General features: G+C 38.5%; 1 protein-coding gene across 3 annotated transcripts in view; it reads right to left on the reverse strand.

Moving 5' to 3' along the window:
• The window catches only part of NR3C2 (nuclear receptor subfamily 3 group C member 2), a 335,410-nt gene that overhangs the window by 307,256 nt on the left and 6,815 nt on the right, over positions 1-21,339 (reverse strand). For all 3 annotated transcript variants that reach the window (XM_023513433.1, XM_023513434.1, XM_023513432.1), the window contains exon 2: positions 19,228-20,986. In XM_023513433.1, coding sequence (XP_023369201.1) covers positions 19,228-20,984 — 1,757 coding nt within the window. In that variant the 5' untranslated portion in view covers positions 20,985-20,986. The remainder of the gene's footprint in view (positions 1-19,227; positions 20,987-21,339) is intronic.

Genomic DNA, 21,339 nt, shown 5'->3' on the forward strand with positions numbered 1-21,339 from the left:
AGCAACCTCAAACTCTTGGGCTTAAGTGATCTCAGCCTCCCAAGTTGCTGGAACTATAGGCACCTGCCACAACGCCCAGCTATTTTTTGGTTGCAATTGTCATTGTTATTATTTAGCAGGCCCCGGGCTGGGCTCGAACCCTCTAGCCTCGGTGTATGAGGCCAGTGTTCTCCTTACTGAGCTATGGGTGCTGAGCCCAGAAATTCAACTTTTAATTGTATGAGCACACATTTACAAAATTGGCCTTTGCAATACTGTTTATTAGTGATAAAACACTATCAAGCAACTGAAGTAGAATGAACTAAATGTATCATCACACGCAGAGCTCAACAATGGTCAGATGTTTTACAAGAGCGAGGTTCCATTTCTGTTAAATTTTTAAATATATGCATGTACCTATGTAAATAGGCTAGAAACACAGGCAGAGGCTAGATGACATTCTTAACTTAGACTGCTTCTGCAAAGAGGGTGTGGAAGTAGAAAGGATGGGGAAGAGATCCAAGTAGGACTTGAATTTCATCTGTAATAATCTGTCTCTCATTTAAGGAACAATTCAAACCAAATGACAAATTCACGTTTGTGAACTCTGGGTAGGAAAATAAGGATATTGTTATTGCCTTTAGTAATTTAAAAACTAAAGAGACAAGTATCATGAGAAATTTTCCAACTCCTGTCTAGGTTATTTGACCTCTGCTTAACTTGACTAATTCAGCTTCCCAGTAGATAACTAATCTGCTTTGTTATATAGCTCAAATAGTTCCATTCTGAACTCTATGCCACTTTGGAAAAATATACTCAAAAATTATTACCAATAGGTCAAACTTAAATGCATTAAAGTCTTTCAGAAAATAATGTGTTGTACACATTGATGTTAAACATGAGAGCTTCTGAGAAAAAAAATATATTTTTTAATCTTTTGCCTTATGAAATATTTAGTTTTTACTATGAAAATACTCCTTAGCAATAACCACGGAAAAAAAAATACCAAGTGTAAATCTAGGTCAGTCACTCTTTCCATCTTTAAAATATTTTGCAACTGATTCGCCTCCCCCCCCCAAAAAAAAATCCAGTAGGATCAGAAAATTTCCCATGACTCACCTAATACCAATAAGTAAAGCTCTTCCTATTGACTCACAATTAATTTTTCTTCCTATCATTAAGCTAAAGTAGCATTTTGGGAGAACAGTGCCACTTAAAAAAATGGAACAGAAAAGAAAAAAGCAAAGGCCTGCCTGTCTGGGGCAAGTACCTGACTGAGCCATTTTTACAGGGTCAAAGAACTGAAGGGGTCAAATTTCAGCCCAGATAAAACAGGGGAGCAGGAGGAAAAGTCATTAATGTAGAAAAGAAACAAAGGTGAGGATAATGGCTTTTTATGCAATATTGTTCTTCTGCCCTAACAGCTCTTAACGTTACTTTATTAGCTTAGGAACTAAACGATACTATGAAAAACCTGTCTTACTTATCATGCATGCTTATTCAGACAATTATAAACATAAAGAATTCCATTGACTCTCAAATAGTTTTAAGAGATGTTACCACAAATGGTGCCACAATCTTATTTAGAAGTAGGCAAAAACTCGAAGAAGAAGAGCGGCCAGCTGAGGGGGCCTGTCCAGGGCTCGTCCGGAAAGCAAGACAAACACAGCCAGCAAGCATAGATCACAAAGGAAGACAGGGCCCCCTGCTCCACAGTTCTTTCCCTCTCCGTGAAAATGGTAGCGCCATCTGGAGGTAAAGATGATCTTGTTCTTAACGGTAAGAGATTTATTATGCTCTCAAATGAAATCATTACTTTTGCTTTTTTAATAATTTTTTTTTTTTGCTCTAGAAACAATGTGTTCTCATTATAGAAAATTTGGTAAATACGAGAAGAAAAATTAACGAAGCAGTAATCCTATTACTCGGAGATAAACAACACTGATTTTGAGGCATTTCCTTCCACGGAGAATGAAATAAACACATTTCTTTCCACTGAGAATAAAATATATGTGTACGAAACTACCCACACAAATCCTGTGTGTGAAGTTAGTGGCATATTGTAATGTTAAAGAGAAAAAAATAAATTGTAATGATTTCTCAAATTTTCTTCATAGATATAGCTGCATCTATTATATGATAATACTAAAAATAAATTTACCAATATTTGGCTAATCCATAACTCATTGGGGGAAGAAGTTATATAAATGATGTTAATTATGCTAAAATGAACACCATTCATCTTTTTTCTGATGACACAGGCCAAGAACGTGGACCCTCTGAGATACACAAATACAACCGCAATTAACAATAATAAAGCATTTACACAGGGCTTCCTATGAGATAAGCACTTTTCTAAGCCCTTTACAAATACTAACTCAGTGAGGCTTTATAACAATTCTGATTGGTGCAGTCCATCATTATCCTCGTTTTACAGATGGGAAAATGGAGGCACAGAGAAGTTAAGTAACTTAAATGAGATAACACGGCTATAAGTGGTAACTGAGGTCCAAACCTGGCCATCTGGCCGGACAGTCGTGCTGAGCAATCACATCACACTACTTCTGATGGTGCCAGCTGCCAAATTACTTGGGTCTCTTTCTCCTCCCCACTGACATCCAACAATGGTGGTCTCAATGCTCCCTACTCACCATCTTCTCTTTCTGAAAATCGGATTTTAAATGGTCTAGCTGTTGTTATCATGTCTATTTCTCTATCAGCATAACTAAATAATTCCGAGGTTCAGGGCCTCCATATGCGTTTGCTGTTCTATGAGCTATCTGTTCCTGTCCTTGGCTTATCTTCTGCCCTCCTCTCTTGGTCTTCTCACCAATTTGTACTAGCTCGTAGGTTAGGGATATTAACCTATTTGTCCCATCTTCTGTCTTAATTTTGTTTGGCCTATAGGCATTTTACATTTTCATATAATCAAAATGTTCAAGGCGTGTGTTCCTTCTTCCACCGCTCTATTCTTATACCGTCCAAGAGTCAGATATATGTTCAACTAAGTGTTTTTCTCAATTGAGGTTCTTTTGAAACCATCTGGAAATTAGCTAGTGTATGGTGTTGGCATTATGTCTTAAGCATAGTGGAATCGTAAAGACTTGATACTATAGATGGTTTTACATAATATGTTTTTATCTTCAGGCAGTTTTTAGACTAGACGGCAACATATGCTGACTTATTACAACAGAACTACTCAATCTGAGATAAAGTTATAATCTAAAACACTTCTATTCTGGTTATAGGCACATCGAAAGCATCTCAAATGTGACACTTATTCTTACCTTCAAAACCTTACGGAGAAAAAAAGCTGTCATTGGCCTTCCCTGAACAATTCTAGCCCAATACTAACAATAATATAAAGTCAGCAGATGTTCATAGCTAATCTAAATTCCTGGCAGGGTTTCTTTCTGTGTTTCCCTTTGCTGTCCAGAGAAGATATCAGTTATACATTTTGCTATCACTTGCTTAACTGTGCCGATATTTGAATAATATCATGTATTTACTGATTTTTTTTTTAATTCTGCAGGGAAGGAGGAGGGATTTTTCACTTTTTCACTGAGTTCTCAGGCTTTCCTCTAACAGGGGTCCTTATAATCAGAGGACTATACGATAAGGCACCAAGTTGTGAACTGTGTGCCAGGTGATGTGTTAATAACCAGACTGATGTTTGTGAACGATCTACTCTTCAAATAGAAACAGAAGGGTTAGTGATTCTTCCCATAATAAAGCCACTCTCTAGTTTGCATTCTGAGGGTTTTCACAAGTGTGAGAAGTGGTGGAGATTAAAACCATCGCCATACATCACCACGCAGCCTACCCCATCTATGTTAGCACCATAAGACGCAATTCTCACTGAGTCATATTTTTACGCTGAGTCTTGATTTTTATGAATATCACAAAAACAAAAAGCTTATGGTGCTATTTGCATTACTGCCTACACGTGCATACCCACACAACACTTTTAAATCCAATCGCCACGGAGTATGGGATATACATGAATTTTAATTTTCATTTGTATTGATCTAAAAAAGAATCAAGAAAGCACTAATCTAAGCTATCTTCATAATATCTATTTTTGGACTTCAGAGTAGAATAGAGTTCTCAAGGATCTCATAAGGGCAGAAAGAACTGAAAGGATTTCTTCTCTCTAAAATAATGTTAGTTTTGTGGTTGAATTTGTTAAACTGTTAATTAATTCTTTTCGAGATGGAATGGCTTAGGTCATACTCTTCTATGAGTAATTCCTCACCCATTGCCTTCCTACTTGTTCCTATTCCTCTATTTCAATTCTAACTGGAACCAGTAACAATCAACAATAACAAGAACTAAAGTATATTACTGAGCAGTCTCTACATGCCAGCAGTTTCACAAATTAGCTCAGATAAATCTCCCAATGGCCGTAGCAAGTAAGCACTATTATTGTCATTGTTTTAGAGTGAGTGTGTAACCTTAGAAAGGTTAGGTAACTTGCCCAAGGTCATAAAAGGAGTATGACCCCAAATTCGGCCTACCATTCTCCTATATATTCATTTCTTATATTTTCTCCAATTTACCAAGATGATTGACTCCTGATTACATCCTCCCTAGATGATGCTCTCTACCTGAGAACATCTGCAAACTTGTTAATCCTCTTTTTCAAATATATCTCTGGCCTGTTTATGTGTGTCACTCAGCATTCCCTATTTCATGGGATTGTTTTGCCCAGTTAACCGTCTTACATAAATATTTGCCACGTGTTATAGGATGATGTGAACAAATGTATAACTTAGCACAACAATTCAAATTCATGTTCAACAACTATAAATGTCCTATTGGTACTCATCACTATAGTTCTCGTCCTACTATGGCGTCATATTTTAACAATGACCAAGAGGAGTGGTTTTTAATGTGGAGTCATGGGTTCATGGAATAGTTGGAAGAGGTAGCCTGTGAATCTTTTGAAGCTGTATGTGAAGTTGCATGTGTAAGTACGTACATTGTATTGGTGAGCAGGTATAAATTCCTTACAAGCACAAAATGATTATTTATATTAAGAATAGCACAGGCCCTCAGTGAGCAGCGAAATATGATAGGACACTTCTTAGATACTCCTAGGTAGGCAATGATAATGAGTACGGTGGTTTAGAACCTTATTTATTCATGGGGCCAATTTACAGAGACTCTTAGAGTTAGTTATATTAATTGTTCTTTAGGTATCAGAGATTTAGGATTAATCTACAGTAAACTGTTCTTGGAAAACACTCTGGTTATTCCTAAATTTTCTCATTATTAAAAACATCTATAAATGTACTCTAGATAAGAAACTACTAGATCTTCTCTCTTCCTAAAAACGAAAGAAAAAGAAAAAGAAAAATGTTACTTTGGCCCTTTTCAATGCTAATTTTCTGTCCTCTAGAAGACTACATGACTATTTGATCATGTCGGTAACAGTTAAGTCTTATTAACGGTAATGCCCAGACTGAATATGGCAATGTGGCTGACCTTTCCATTTAAATGAATAATTAACAACTGATGGTCTGGTCAGTTTTTGAGACTATTGATACAGGGTACAGTTTTTATTTTCCCAGACTCTTGGAGAAACATCTTCCCCACTCACCATTCACACACACTAACCCTAACTCAGGGTTGGACAGGTACCCACTCCAAGCCAATCACCATCTATTGAGAGAGTTTATTCTTCTTACCAAGATCAATAACTAATGAAAATATAACCTTTGAGTGAAGCTAGCCCCTGACAACAAAGCTGAATGAAAAGACAAAAGCTCCAGTAGACGGAGACCCAAAGAAATTCACACTGGCAGCATTTCAGACCTGGGATCTAGCCAAGCCTGAGGTTTACCTCCTTGAACTTCTCCCACTTGGTTTGATATAGTACAGGACGGGCTCCTGTGCTGTTCGCAAACCAAGAGGCCTGACCAATCACAATAAATTCACTTAGAACCACCACATAATTGTATTAAGAATATTAATATTTAATTTCTAAGCATTCCCTTCTTCATGTTCTCAAAACATAGTTTAGTATCTCCAGAATAACCCCTACAACAATCTATACGGTCCTGGGATCTTGCATATATCTAGATTGGGTGTTCCTGAACAGTAAGGAATTTCTCATTCTTCTCTTTGGCCTGACAAATGCTTGTTGAATGAAAATCAGTAATGAACAGATCACATATAGGACACTGTACTTAGTAGTTGATACAAAAGAGTCAAAGCTAAATCCCAGCTTAGGCCTGGCTTAGAGGGGCTTACACACTAGACTTTCAGTACATTCTGGCATCTTTTATCATCTGCCAAATTTCATCGATGCGAGGCACATGTATTTTTTTTAGGATTATCTTATTATTGGGATAAAATATACATGAGATTTACCATTTTAACCATTTTTAAGTGGCAGTAAGTACACCACCACTCACTTCCAAACTCTTTTGGATTAAATGTTTTAATGTTCATTGTTATTTGTTATCGATTCCAAGGAGTTTGGTAAATAGAATTGGTATTTCATAGAGAGCGGTTTGTTCTTTTAAAAAATCCCTATGTTTTCTTTCTTAAAATAACCCTTCTTTCTTCTCTTGGACAAAGCCAAGGGAAAAGCACCCTCTTTTAAAGCCCTGCAACTGGAACGTCGAAAGCATCACAATATACTAAGAATAGTATGGTGAGAAGATTTTCTCTCTCTCTATTGATACTTAGTCTGGAAATAACTCAGGGTGAGCATGGTTCACTTCAGTTTTACCTCTGGAAGAGACGACGGACTGACTCTGACAGTCACAGCAATCTAGCCATTCTCCCATTTTTTAAAACTTGTTTTATGTCTTTTTTCCTTAAAACCCTCAGAATCCTAGATTTGCTTATTTCTCCTAGAAAAAAACTGGAAACCTGGCAAAAATTATTAAGTTTTATTAAATTTTTAATAGTTTCAACATTTTAAAAATGTATTAAAATATTTCATCAGTGTTAGGAAATCATACAAGCGAGGCCATGTTCACAGTTAAGATTTCTATTCTTGACTTCTATTCTCAGGTATTGGCAACAAATTCAACCTTCAAAAAGACGCAAAGGTCACAAAATTGTACTCTCACAAAAACCTTTTGCTTATTAAATGAACATCAGCTTGAAAATAGGGGATATCTGCTAATGGACATCTAAGAACCATGTTTCTTAACTCATTTAATACGGGCACTATCAGCTTTAGATACTCAGAATTAAAGGCTGCTGTGTTTATATCTCCTCCTCCCCAACTTCAGGCATCTGTCCGTTTCTTCAGCTCTCTAAAACACAGTACTTAGGAGTGGACAAAGAGCTAGTATTACCTGAATCACAGCAACTAAGTTCAAAATACAGGGTATGTGCCAATGAAATTACCCTATTTCTACTACATATAGAAAGCCCAAAATGCTTCCAGACGTCTCAAAGGAATAACTTAGATTTACTTAGATGAGGTACGAAAATGACAGTGAAATGGAGAAAAATACTTTGTATCATATGACCATTAATTTTGCAGTCATACTTCAAAGTTTCCGAGAACAAAAGCCTCTCAGAATATAATCTCCATTTCAAAAAAAAAAAAAAATAGTGAATTCAAACTGGCATGAACTGAAGAATATCTGCTACCACCCCACCTCGACACTCCCAAACTTTGTGTCCAGAATCTCAAACATACCAGGAAAAAAAAAAAAAAAAAAAACAAACACAAGTAAATATAAACTGTATCATGTGATGGAGGAAAATAAGCTCATTTCCACTTTTGGAAAAAGCACTGTGAATTCAAACATCAGTTACTTGAGGACACAATTAATACAATTCCAAATAAGCCAAGATCTTGTATGCGAACCAGAATTCCATATGTCACTATTTCTCATCATTTACATAATCTTTCACCAGTTTGCTTTCCAACTCTGCCAAACCAGTAGTTGGCTCTTCCTGTTTCCATTTCCTGGGGGTATTTTTTTTTTTTCTGTAGCCTAATAAAAAGCATTCTATTTCGGTATTGAAATGATCAAGTTTTACCTTCATCCAAATAAAACTATTCGGCTCCTTTTATATTAGAGTCACAGTTCTGCTGTAAGCTTCTCCTTGCTCCTATGAACCTCGAAGCTCTTCCTTCCCATACTCCTGCTGTTAACCCACGTGGCTCAGTGGTACCATGGAAAAGAAACAAGTGGCACCCAAACATTTCTCCCTATAAACTGTCTCTAATATCTTGCTCACTAGGCCCTTATTCGACCTGAATTACCAATATGACAGCATCTAACTATGTTTTGTTTTGTTTTTTTCCAGCTACTATTTCCTATCTTCCTTATCAGACTAACTCTTTTATGTCACTCCCAGGATAAAAAACGTGTTTAATAGTGCTATGTTAAAGGTGTCCAACATTGCATTTCAACATTCACAGGTTCCCATAATCTGGTTTTCTCCAGCCACCATCAAACGCCTCCAACAAGTTTTGTTTGTCCTGTCTACACACCTTGACTTGTGCTATTATTTCCTGAGCACCCTTCCTATTCCTCCCAAATACCATCACTCCTCATGTCTACCCAAACCTATACCTCCTATATGAAGCTTTTTTGGACTGTTCTAGCTCACACAGAACTCTGTTTTCTAGTCATCGGTAATAATTCTTATCTGTATCAAACAACCAAATACACAATTAAAGAACACAAAAAGGTATGAAATGATACACTGATGGGAGTTATCGTCCCCAACTGGATGGTAACACTGTACAGTTGGTCTATTTCGGTTTGCTCACCCAAATTAACAACATTTAAATTTTGAAAAATTGCCTATCATTTTGTTCTTCTAGCAATACAGAATTTTAAATAGCTATTTTTCTCTTAGTTCTAGGTCTTCTATCAAAAAGCTTACATTAAAATACAATGATATCAAAACTCAAAAAACGCCTCCCAATAAAAATGAATAAAAGAGTTAACAGGCATGAAAAGGCAGCATATGAATGCCACATAAGCACACCAAATGTTTAGTATCATGTAAGCATTAAAAACCGCCAATTTAAATCACAGTGCAGTATCACTACACACCTATTATAACATCTAAAATTAAAAAGATTGACTAGCAACTGGAATACTCATGCACTGCTGATGGAAATGTAAAATGGTACAACCACTTTGGAAAACCATCTGATAGTTTCTTTTTTTTTTTTTTTTTTTTTGCAATTTTTGGCTGGGACTGGGTTTGAACCTGCCACCTCCGGCATATGGGGCCGGTGCCCTACTCCTTTGAGCCACAGGTGCTGTCTCAAAAATGCCCCTATTAATGATGTACCCATTCTGCTCCTGGATTTCCACTGAAGAAAAAATAAGCCCTATGTCCGTGAAGAGATTTTGATGTAAATACTTAACAGTGGTTTTATTTGGAACCTAACTAGAAGCAACCCAAATGTCCACTAACAAGCAAATGGCTGATAAAAAGTGGTATTGCCATAACATGACTCAGCAACATAACGAAAACTACTGATCTATGCAATAAGGTGGCTAAATCTCAAGTGCATTATGCTAATTTAAAGAAGGTGGAATCAAAAAGCTACATGAAGTACCATTCATATGGCAATCTAGAAAAAATAAATCATAGGGAGAGGGCACATATCATGGTGACTAGGGTTCGGGAATGAAGGAAGGGGTGACCAGCCAAGAAGGGCCACACAGGGAATTGTGATAGATGATAAAAACTATTCTGTATCTTTTTTTTTTTCTTTATTAAGTCCCCATAGACATTTTTCTTTCCTTTTTTTTTTTTTTTTTTGGCTGGGGCTGGGTTTGAACCCTGCCACCTCCAGCATATGGGGCCAGCGCCCTACCCCTTTGAGCCACAGGTGCTGCCCTATTCTGTATCTTGATTGGGTGCTGATTATATGATTACATGTTCAGCAAAAGACGTAGAACTGTATACACGAAAAACTGAATTTTACTATCTGTAAATTAAAAATAAGTAAGTAACCTCATAGTAAAGACTCAGAATGTAAGTCACCAATGAGCTTGGAATACATCATGACCAACTAATTATGCTAAAATGAGAGAAAACAGCATTAGCTGATTGTTTTGTGAAAACTAAAAACATGCTGCTAAAAGTCACAATGATTTTTTTCTTAAACGAGGCAGAACTTTCACTAGTACTTAATAATATTTTATTAATATGACATAATCACCAATATTTATCTAGTCAGGCCAGATACACAGCCAGGCCTAAGTCCCTGTGCTAACCAGTTCATTCACTCGCTCCCTCAGTGTTTACAGTGTACCTGGCATCAACCATGAACCTGGCACTGTCTCAGGAAAGGCAACTGTGATTGTAAAAGGCCAAACAAGGTCCTTGCTCTCAGGAGGTTCACATTCCCATTAGGAGAAATGACGTGAAGACCGAACATGCTGAAAGGTATGTGCTAGCTGGACAACAGAGAAGGTAATGAGTTAAAAGACAAGGGGGCAACACTTTAAATAAGATAGTTAGGAAGGCCTCTCTGAGAGGGTGACGAGAGAGAATCCTGAGATGAGACAAGGTGCTGGAAACAAAAGTCTGGAGTTAGAGCCTTCTTGGCAGAGGGACCAATAAGCACAGACACTCCTCAAAGTAAGGGGGCTTGTTCACAGGACCCTCTGAAGGGTCCGAGGAGGGAATAGATACTAAATACACAGTCAGAGGCCTGACATATTAGTGCCTTGCAGACCCTGAGTTATTTTACTTTAAGCTGCTTACAATGAGAAGCCACCAGAGGGCTTTAAAATATCAGCCATATATGATTTATGTTCTTAAAAGTTCATCTGGTTGCCTTTTTTTTTTTTTTAAAGGATATTCAGCTTCTTTCTTCTCCATCAAGTTTTCGTTTTTTTTCACTTGTCTTAGCTATGTGGCCTTAGGAAAATTACATATACTGTCTCAGCCTCTATTTCCATGTCTGTTAAATGGTGACACCACCTGCCAACACACACCAATTCAATCTGGCAGTTAAATACAGTAGAACCTCCACAGTTGACCTCCTCCCTACATTGCCCACTCTCTTAAGTTGACCTAATTTTCACAGACCAGACATGCACCACATGTACGTCTCAGTGCAGAAGGCCTGGTTTCTCGTGTTGGCCACCTCGGTAAGATGACTAGTTTGTCACAGTTCCTTGGGTGGTCAACTTACAGAGGTTCTACTGCACTTGACTCTGAACCTGATCTCAGTCTCATTTCCACTCGCATCTTCCGAGACACTGTCCCCGATTCTCTGATCTCCCTCTTACATTTTTAGTCTTAGCACAAGGCCATTGCCTCTTCCTTGTCACCTACCAAACAAAATCCTTACTCTGATCCTGCAGTTCTTTGAGTTACCATCTCCTCCCCAGTCTACCCCTTCCTTTTGTCACCAAAACAGATGGCTCCCAAGAGTAAGCACTGTGTCCCCACATTTCTCCTCTTCATTGCTCATTTAAAACCACCATCCCCCATCTGTCACCAACTATTATTCTTGGTTTCCACCCTATCATCAGGTTTTATCCCATCACTGGAAGGGAAGGATAATGGAACGAGAAATACTGAAGGGTGGGGTTCTACTGCTAGCTCTGTTACTATTTTGTCTAAGAGTAAAAACCACATACTTTCTTGGGGCCTTAGTTTCCATATCAATGTCTGTTTGGGTTGGCTTTATACACAGCCTTAGAGCACTTCTAATTTGGAAGTTCTAAGACTACAGGATTCTTCCCTTTGGCATCCATGACTCAGCACAGTCTTGGTTCTCTATACAATTAACTGTCTCCTTTATTAGGATGTGTTGCTCATCTTCTTAATAAATATGCTATTCCTCCAAGTTCCTACCAAATGTACTTTAAACTGTATTTAAGTCACTAAATACATTCCCTCCCTGAGCAACAGTATCCACTCTGATCCTCTCCATTGCTGCTTCTATGAAGAAGTCTCCCACGCCTTCAGTGCGTCACCGTCACCGGTACAGAGAATGTTTCCAATCAGAAGACGTTCTAGCACTCAAGACTCACGCAACCCAGGCAATGCAACTGCTTCTCCAAGCCTATTCTTCTTGACCTCTCTCTCTTTTTTTTTTTTATTTTCTCACCATTATCACAACAGTCATGTTCATTAACCATGGTGGCATACAGTGGGGTATAATCCCCAAAGGTAACTCTTACGATGTGGCCAGCCATCAATCCAAGCAAAGACAGGAGGGCAGCCATGCATCTGTGTGGTCTACTGGAGAGTGCCACACCTCAAGCATGGTGAGGACAACCCAGCATGGGAGTCAGTCCCTAGTGCAAAAAGGGCATCCCATGGGAGGCACACATGTGACCCGGAACGTGGAATTAGACCGCAATCAGAGGGAAGCGGGAAACTCCAGAGATGGGGGCATTCCTTGAAGAAATGGCTGACTCCAGGAATGGGTCAGGAAAGTACAAGATGGGCCTAAAAAGCAGGAAAGAAAGTGCTCAGAGAAGGATGGAAACATGACAAAAAGGACATAGAAACCGGCTGGAATGGAGCCCCTACTGGTATAATTAGGAACATTCTGAAAATCAAAACCAAGGACAGTGACGCTTAGGTGTGTGACCCACTGCTTAAAATAAGGAACAAAGACACCATGCAGATATAAACAAGCGAATAAACGGAGCTGGATGAAGAACAGGATGTTTACATAGTTTCAAAGTACCTTTCCACAGATAACTTCTAATTACAAAAGAAACAGAGTAACTTTATCATAGAGAAACTTTGCAGTACCTAAGTGGTACAGGGGAATAGTAAGGACACAAAGCAAACGGAGAGGTGTGCCACCTGATGGGATACAATGGGAAGAATGTACAAAACAGAACTGGGGCTAAAATCCTGCCAGGCTGGTTTTTGGTACATTTCCTTCCATTCCAGTGAAAGGTGGTGGTACACGAGATCCCAGGTTTGGAAAGACTGGGCTATCCCTGCCTAAGGTGCCTCATCAGAATCTAATCACGAGGAAACTTACAAAAAGACTGGCCTTTAATTTTCAAAAGGAGAGTAAAGTCGTGAAACCTAGAAAAGACTGAAGAACTGCCCCAGACTGGAAGACGAAAGACACAGGACACCTGCGCAGCCCCGCCCCCCTGAACTGGGTCCTCATGCTGCAAAAGACATTTTTGGCACAACTGGCAAAACCAGAAGAAAGTCTAAAGAGTGGACGTTAATAAACCGTCAATGCTAAGTTGATTTTGACAACTGTACTATGGTTACATAAGAGATATAAATCCTTATTTATAGATGGTCTATGCAACATACTTTTTTGGTAAATTTTTGATTATTTCAAAATGAATTTTTTACACAAAAATAGGCTCCTCAAAGACTTCTTCTGTAATATCTCAAAGCTGTCCCCTTCTTTCCGTTAACCCTGATGTCCTTGCTCCAGACAGCCTAATGCTCATCCTGCCACACAGCTACGATAACTTCTTAACAAGGCTGGTTATGCCTCAATCCACCCTATGACCACTACCCAGTTAAGGTTTCCCCAAGTGCACTTCAGCTCCTGCCATGTTTCTGCTCCAACACTTTCATGGTTCCTCATTACCTACAAATCAAATACAAACGTTTTGGTGTGACTTTCAAGTTCAGCTCCCTTCTGAACCAGCCTCTTCCAGGCATTCTTCCTCACAACCCCCACATCACAGCTCACCACGTGGCTCCGCCACACTCAGTGTTTTCTTCCCATTTCCAGAATTTTGCCTCCAGAGCTCCCTCTGCTAGGAAGTACCCACGCCTCACCCCCACCCCACCAAGTATTCAAAGACTTCCGTACAAACACCAACTCTGACTATCCCACACCCCTCCCCATTTTCCAAGACTTGCCCTTATCAGAATACCTAAGCCAATTTTGCTCCTTACAAACCAATCTTCATTGTTCTATGTTACAGGGTTTTTTTATGTTTGCCGTGACAACTCCTAATACATAAGGTGAGGTTACATACCAGTGAAGTATTCATCAGGAATAAAATTAAGTCATAGCCACAGTTATGAATCCAGATGGCCAATTATTATCTCATTCATTCCCTAAAGTATTAACTTTTCAAGTATTCAAATTACTTTTTGTTTGCCCTGTCTTCTTCCTTAGACTCCAGTTTTCCATTTCTAGCCTAAAATACGAGCAATCTCCACTACTTTTCTACATAGAAATTTTGGCCTTGGCCATAGAACCAACAATCACAAATCCAGAGGTTTCTAGAGTATCAATTAAGTAACAAGAGTTTAGACGTAATGACATTTTCACTTGATCATGACCTTACTACATAAAGAACAAAATAAAACTCTTACAGCAGAAAATAAAACCCATACTTCACAAGTTTAAAACTAAAGATCCTAAAAGTTTAAGAAGAAGACACTATTTAACTCACTTGTATTTTCAGGCTCACTGATGACTTTGGAATGCCATTCAAAAAGATACGGCTCTGGTTAATGTATAAAGTTAATGGCTATAGTTAAATGTGACCAAAAAGCCAGTATCTGTCTCTCAATTTGAATTTAATAAATAAAATGATAAATTACTTAGCATCAGGGCTGAAATTCCATCAGGAAACACGTACCATGGAACTAAAGCAACAGCTGAAAGCCAAGAAAAAAAGTATTATTTTAGAGGGAAAAAAATGACCTCAGTACATTAAGGGAAGCAAAGTGTTGCCTCTAAATGACTGGTGATCAACGTGACATTGGGTCTTACTTTGACATCACAATGATAGACAAGGTCAGACACATCCAGAATTTCAATATTGCAAAAGGCATCCAATCTATAAATTACAAATCTCCAGGTCCTAGTTTCAGCATGTCAGTCCTATAAAAACTATATTAAGTGGAACAATGTGGGTTCTCTAGCTGAAACCATGGCGTTTATCTCAATTTTATTTTTTAAGTATGAAGTAAACAGCTCTACATAGTTTAGATGACAAAAGATAAACATGCTCACATATAAACCCAAGATATTTGTGCTGTTTAAAAGCAAAACTTAGAGAAAAGCATACGGTAGTGTTTTCTGTTTTATAAAGCATTTTCATTCAACAAAATTATTCCCACTCGTCCCAGAAATATAAGTGAATGAAAGTAAATGAATGAATCATCGGAAGTCAGTCTCATCTTTAAAACAACTTCTAAAAATATTATTTAAAATATTTACCTGGAAAAATTCTAGGTACATTTACAACATCGAAATCAAAATATGAGACAAATAAGAAAAACAAAGTTACATGTTTTCATTCCCAAGTGACCTAACAACGCTAACGGATTTATCACAATAAGCACCAATACTCACACATCCCCCCACCCTTCTTTCATTCTTAGCCTTACATATATTTACATCTCAACAGTTTATGCTGAAAGTTTACCTTTGACACAAATCCTCTGAATTCTGAAGCTCTTGGGTTATCACATAAGTCAGTTTCAAAAAGCCTTAGAGACAAATTGAATATTAAAAACAAAAATCTGTAGGTTATTTACTAAACTGTTTCATTCTACCGTGGAAAAAAAGTTCAGCCTATATGAAGATAAATACCTAATTACTTGTCTTGAATCTAACAGACTATGCCCTTTGAAACATGAACTTTATATTCAAAAGTCTAAGCCACAGTCAGCCCAGTTAGTTACGATGCTGTCCCTGTGACTATTGCCTGTCACCATAAACAGCCAGTTTTCTCAACAGAAATACCCTCTTCCCATGAGGAAGAAAGCAAAAACTAAGAAATTCATAGTAAGGGTTAGATTTGTTAAAAATAAAGACCTGCTAAAACACATCGACGCTCAGCTTTTCAAGTAAAACGATGGGTAAACTCTTCTACCCTCACTTCATTTTTACTTTAAGATGGTCCATGAAAATGACACTTTTTTGTCCAGACTAACCCTGAAAACTATGGAGCTAGACTTGTGGCTAAAGAATACCTGAAACCAGATATGCAAATATGTTAAAGATACGCAATTTTGATTCTTTGACAGAAACTGCACAACCTGGCAGAACTCAGAGAGCATCTAGCTCAACCTACTCACTCTACAATGAAGAAACTGGCTGGCAGTGAACAGGGGCTCACACCTGTAATCCTAGCACTCTGGGAAGCCAAGGTGGCTGGATCCCTTGAGCTCAGCAGTTCCAGACCAGCCTGGGCAAGAGGGAAACCCTATCTCTACTAAAAATAGAAAAATCAGCCAGGCATGGTGGTAGGAGCCTGTAGTCCCAGCTATTCAGGGAGGCTGAGGCAGGAGGATCACAGGAGCCCAAAAGTTTGAGGTTGCTATGAGCCATGAGGTCATAGCACTCTACCCAGGGTGACAGAGTGAGACTGTCTCAAAAAATAAAATATAAAATAAAAATAAAATAAAATGAAGAAACTGAGGCACAGAGCAGTTGTGACTCACCGAAGGTCACAGTTTGTCTGTCTTCAAGCTGACAGGGCAAATTCAATACACATGACACAACTAAGTCCAGCATCCATTCTGCGGGCTTTATATTTAGCTTTGTTATAATTTACTTTACGATTTGGCACTCAGACAATTCATTCACTGGAAATTATTAACAGATGACTCTCATCTCCACTCTCACAGAATGCCCTGAAACTGAAATAAAGACAACACACACCTCACAGCCATTCCTCACTTATCAGATTAAAAAATTAATCTGGGTGAGAATCACTTTTCTTACTAGAATAGGATACTCCTTCCTCAGAATAACATCACGTAAGGCTAATACAAATAACATACTATCCTCTTTCTTCATTAACTTCCAAAGGGTGTACAGAATAGAACGGCAGTTCTCAACTTGTGGGTCTCAGCCTGCTTTTTCATTCTTCAAAAGTAGTCGGGATCCCAGTGTTTATGTGAGTTAAAGCGCTTGGTAGCTGCCATATTAAAAGCTAACTGTGGTATTAAGTTAGTTCAAATTAGAAATTAAAATATTTTAAATCATTTGAAAATAGTAAGTCATGACATGTTAAACACATGGTTATGAAAAATATATATATTTCCCTAAATAAGAAAACTTTGGCGAGAGAGTGGCACTCTATTATATTTTTTGCAAGTTGACTGTCTCACTTAATAGAAGACAGCAGATTTTCCTATCTACTTCTGCATTCAGTGTGCAGTGCTGTGTTTCGCTTGGAGTACATGAAGACAATTACTCACAAAGAATACACATAAAGGATTTTGGATCGTATACTTAAGAGGAGACACAACCCCCCCACTGCCCACAAATGCATCAAATGCCATGGTCACTGATTCACATGACCGGATCTGAGGCTATGGACAAATCACTGGGCCATCAAACAAGATTTCATAAATTGAGCATGAAAACTACAAAATAGGATATAGAACAATCTAAGAGAGAATTAATGATTCTAGCTACTGTAACTCTAATATTTCTACCAGAATTATTATCCAAAGCAACAGTTTTCAAAACAAGAGCATAAACTGAAGTGTAGTGGCAAAGGTATAGTGCCTAACCATTAAGGGGAAAAAGATCAGTTTAATTATGAAAAATGATCGAGTACTTATTTCAATATTTAAATGTTTAAAAAAATTGTGGAATTTCATAGAAGGAAAGAAGAGGAAAACAAAAAAGCAGAAACTAAAAATTGAAACCATTTAGTAGCTAGAATGCATACTAACATAACAGGAGACACTGAGGTACTTCTCCTGAATTAACTCCTCTAAATCGTCTTAACTACCTTTGAGATGGAAACTATTCAATTCCTTTATACATTTGAGAAAACTAAAGCCCAGAGAGAGAAGGAAGGAGAGGGACCCAGGGGCTTTGTAGCAATTACTTAGCAGACCTGAGATTTCAACCAGTCATGCTACTGACTCCCAGGCTATATACTAATTCACGAAAAACATCAGTTATAAAAATATCCACATTACACGCACAAATTTCCTTCCCTATAAGGAAAACAAAGCATGTGCCATAAAGCGCATGCTGAGTTTGCTTCTGGTGGCAGCCCTGCTATCTCATGATTCCTGCTGGAGTTGAGAATTTCAGAATTCATTCTATTCATTAAAATAGGATTGAAGAACTCACATTATCGGGAACTTTATGGAATATTTGCTCCCACAAAAGAAAGGAAAGCAAGGTTAGAGTCGATGAAAATGAAAAGAATGCAGACAATAAGGTTTTTAATTAAGGTTTTGCTTTTGGTTTGGGAAAAAACAAAAAACAAAAACAGAATAAGACAAAGATTCAGGAACACAGGCAAGGCCTATATCCTGTTAATGGGATGGGTGGGATGGACACATTTCTCCTAAAATAAATTTTTAAGGAAATAAGGAAAAATAGCCACACATTGCTAGATGCTAAGAGAATAAACTATATCTACAAAATCCATTCTCTATTTCATAAAGGGATCATTTATCACAACCATGTAATAAAAACAGTACTGAAGCAAAGTCCAATGCAAGTATTCACTGTATAACTTAGAACCACCCTTTAACGTCATATCTAAAACCTCTTCCTTGTCTTTTTCTAAATATATACAACACGCTCTCTGCAACGAGAAAAGCCAGAGATATTTTATAGTAAAGTATGCCTTCTTGCAGATTTGAAATGTTATAAATACCCCAAGTCAAAACTGCTGTGACATATCTCACTTCCAATATGAATAAGAAAGTGAGACTGTCCACTTAGTAATTTTAGATGTGCTGAGTCTTTAAAAGCCCTCAGTTAAGGAAATGATTTATTTGTACTGAAAACCACAACTTTCATATAATTAACCTACCTACAAAAGGGCAGGAGGGAGGGAAGCTTGTGGGTAACAGATTTGGAATCCAATTTTATTTTTCACAAACCCATGAAGTGATTAATAAAGCTAAGATAAAAAAGACTAAGACCACAAATAAACTAATTTAAAGCAATTTTAGTGAACCAGGAAACAGTTTAAAGGAAAAAAAAAAATCTAACACTAGTCTGCTAAAGTAAGTACAGTAACTGACAGGAAAAAAAAATAAACATATTCCGAACACCGAAAATAGGCAATGAGAATTGGGGGGAGATAACTATATATATATATGTATGTGCCCCTTCCAAGTCAACACAGATATTTGCTGGGAGATTTTAATAATCTCTTGTTCTCCTACTTCAAAAAAGATGTAATGTTACATCAAGCAAAGGGAGGAGCATTAAATGACCAGCCTTAAAGCCAAAATAAAACAGTTGACTGAAATGTGTTTTAAATGTAGCAACTGTTAAAGATAACGCTTGCCTTCAGCATTTCACAGAGCCATGATTTTCCAAAAGAAGAGAAGAACCCAACTTACCTTGATACGCTTTCTGGAATGTATTCTAAGACCGGATATCCATCACTTCTTCTAGATGACAGATCACCGTGTGATTTCCAGGACTCCACTAAAGTATTGACAGGAGGAAAGGAACTCAGGTGTTGGAAAGATTGGTCTCTAGCTGATCGTGACAGAGATATTGTACCTTGAGCACCAATCCTGTAGTGAAAGGACTGCCCACCTGAATTCACACCAACAATGGCAGAGGAAGGGATGCTGGCCTCGGGGTAATAGCTCCCATCATCCGGTTCCTGTTTAATCCCCATTGGGAATCCACTGCCTTCACAGTTACCATCAAAGCCGGGCACAGGTGGTCCTAAAATTCCTGATAGAGAATAATAATCTTTATCATCCATAAAGGAAAAATATGAGCCATCCATAAATGGAAACGGGTTCACTGTTGGATTCCCTTTAAACGAGGCGCCTGAACATGAATGCTTGGTTGACTCTTGTTTTATTGGGACTGAGAAAGGGGAATCAGAGTGTATTTTGCTATTTCCTCCTAGACATGAGCTGCTAAAAGCTCCGTCTGGTTCTGGTTTTATGTACTGGACAATGTCAAGTTGGCCAGTCACACCATTTGAGATGGCACTCTCTACTTCCTCAGTCTTAGGAAAGGGGACCTCCTGAGCACCTTTCTCGTGTGTGTCCGGACTGGGAACCACATCCCGGCTCACGCTGGATCCAGCAGAGGTGCCAGAAGCAGCATAGCTGAAGGCATTGTTTACAGGGCTACAGATAGATCCCACAGTACTGGCTGCCGGGCTGGAAAGCGTGGATCTGTTGTTGGTGTTGGATGGGCTGGAAACAGAGCACCTTGAGTTGTTGATGTTTGCAGGGCTAGACACGGAGGATCTCAGAGTGACGTTATTAGGACTGGAGACTGGAGATTTTACGCTGCAGTGACTCGGAGGGCTGGAAATGGGGGATTTCATGCTACTTAATGGACTTGAGAGCGGAGAGCCGACGTTGCTAGCGTGTGCGGGGCTGTGTGACCTGGAGCCTCGATTTTCAACATTAGGGGAACATGTCAGAGGAGTCCCCTGGGTGACAGGGCTGTGCGCTGGAAAACTGCCAAAGCTGGCTGTGGTGGAGGACACGGAGTTGATGCCAGCAGGGCTGCAGACCGAAGATGTCATGTTCAGAGGGCTGCAAACAGACGGGCTTTTCTCATGACACATGATAGGGCTTTTAACCAAGGCGCGCATCACCCCACCATTCACGGAGCTCCCAGAGTCAGACATGAATGATCTCAAGGGCCTGTTCACACTACTCAGACTGGAAGGACGATGACCGTTCTCTTTGTAGAATTTCACCAGCTGTTCGACGTTTTGATAAATCTTAGCTGGACTCATGCTTCCTTGTTGGTTCTGCGGATCGTAGGGGTAGTCAGCATCTCTTACGGAATCCATGTACAAACCCATGGACTCAGCTACAGTTGCTGAAAGTTCCTTAGATTCCAGCTCAGTTTTAATGTCAGATGTTAAAATCCCAGACCGATTACTGTCTTGCTGAAGGCAAGGGAGTAGTTCGTGTTTTTCTTTGCTGCTCCCTTGCATACTGTTGTTTGGAATAGCACCGGAAACACAGCTTACATTGACAATCTCCATGTAGTTATTCTCATTGGTCTTCTCTGTAGGCCCCAGAGAAGAATGCTCCATGGTCTGAGAAACTTGACCCCACCGTCTTTCCATATCTAGACCTTCAGGGAGATTGTGGTAGCCTTTGGTCTCCATAACTAACAAATAAATTTATATTAAAAATTAGAGTCAGTTATAGCAATATTACTCTAAAAGACATTTACAAGTTCTAAATTGTATTTGCTAAGCCGAAAAGCATTTTACCTATTATAAGCAGCATCTCTAGTTAAATTAAAATGGTTACCTTCTCATATGCACAGGTCCAGATGCCAGAGTAAGAGAAACAATGATATAAAACTGTTCTGTAGCTAACTGAAAGTAATACGCTTGCTACAACACAACCTTTAGAATTTGCAAAGAATAATTACAGATGCTGACTTACTTAATATCTAAAGTAATCTTGGGAATTGATGAGGCAGGCAAAGGAGGAAACTGAAAACTTTAGGGAGGT

Source organism: Otolemur garnettii, unplaced genomic scaffold (assembly GCF_000181295.1).
Source record: "Otolemur garnettii isolate 467f Iridium unplaced genomic scaffold, OtoGar3 scaffold00041, whole genome shotgun sequence".
NCBI classification, from domain to species: Eukaryota; Metazoa; Chordata; class Mammalia; order Primates; family Galagidae; genus Otolemur; species Otolemur garnettii.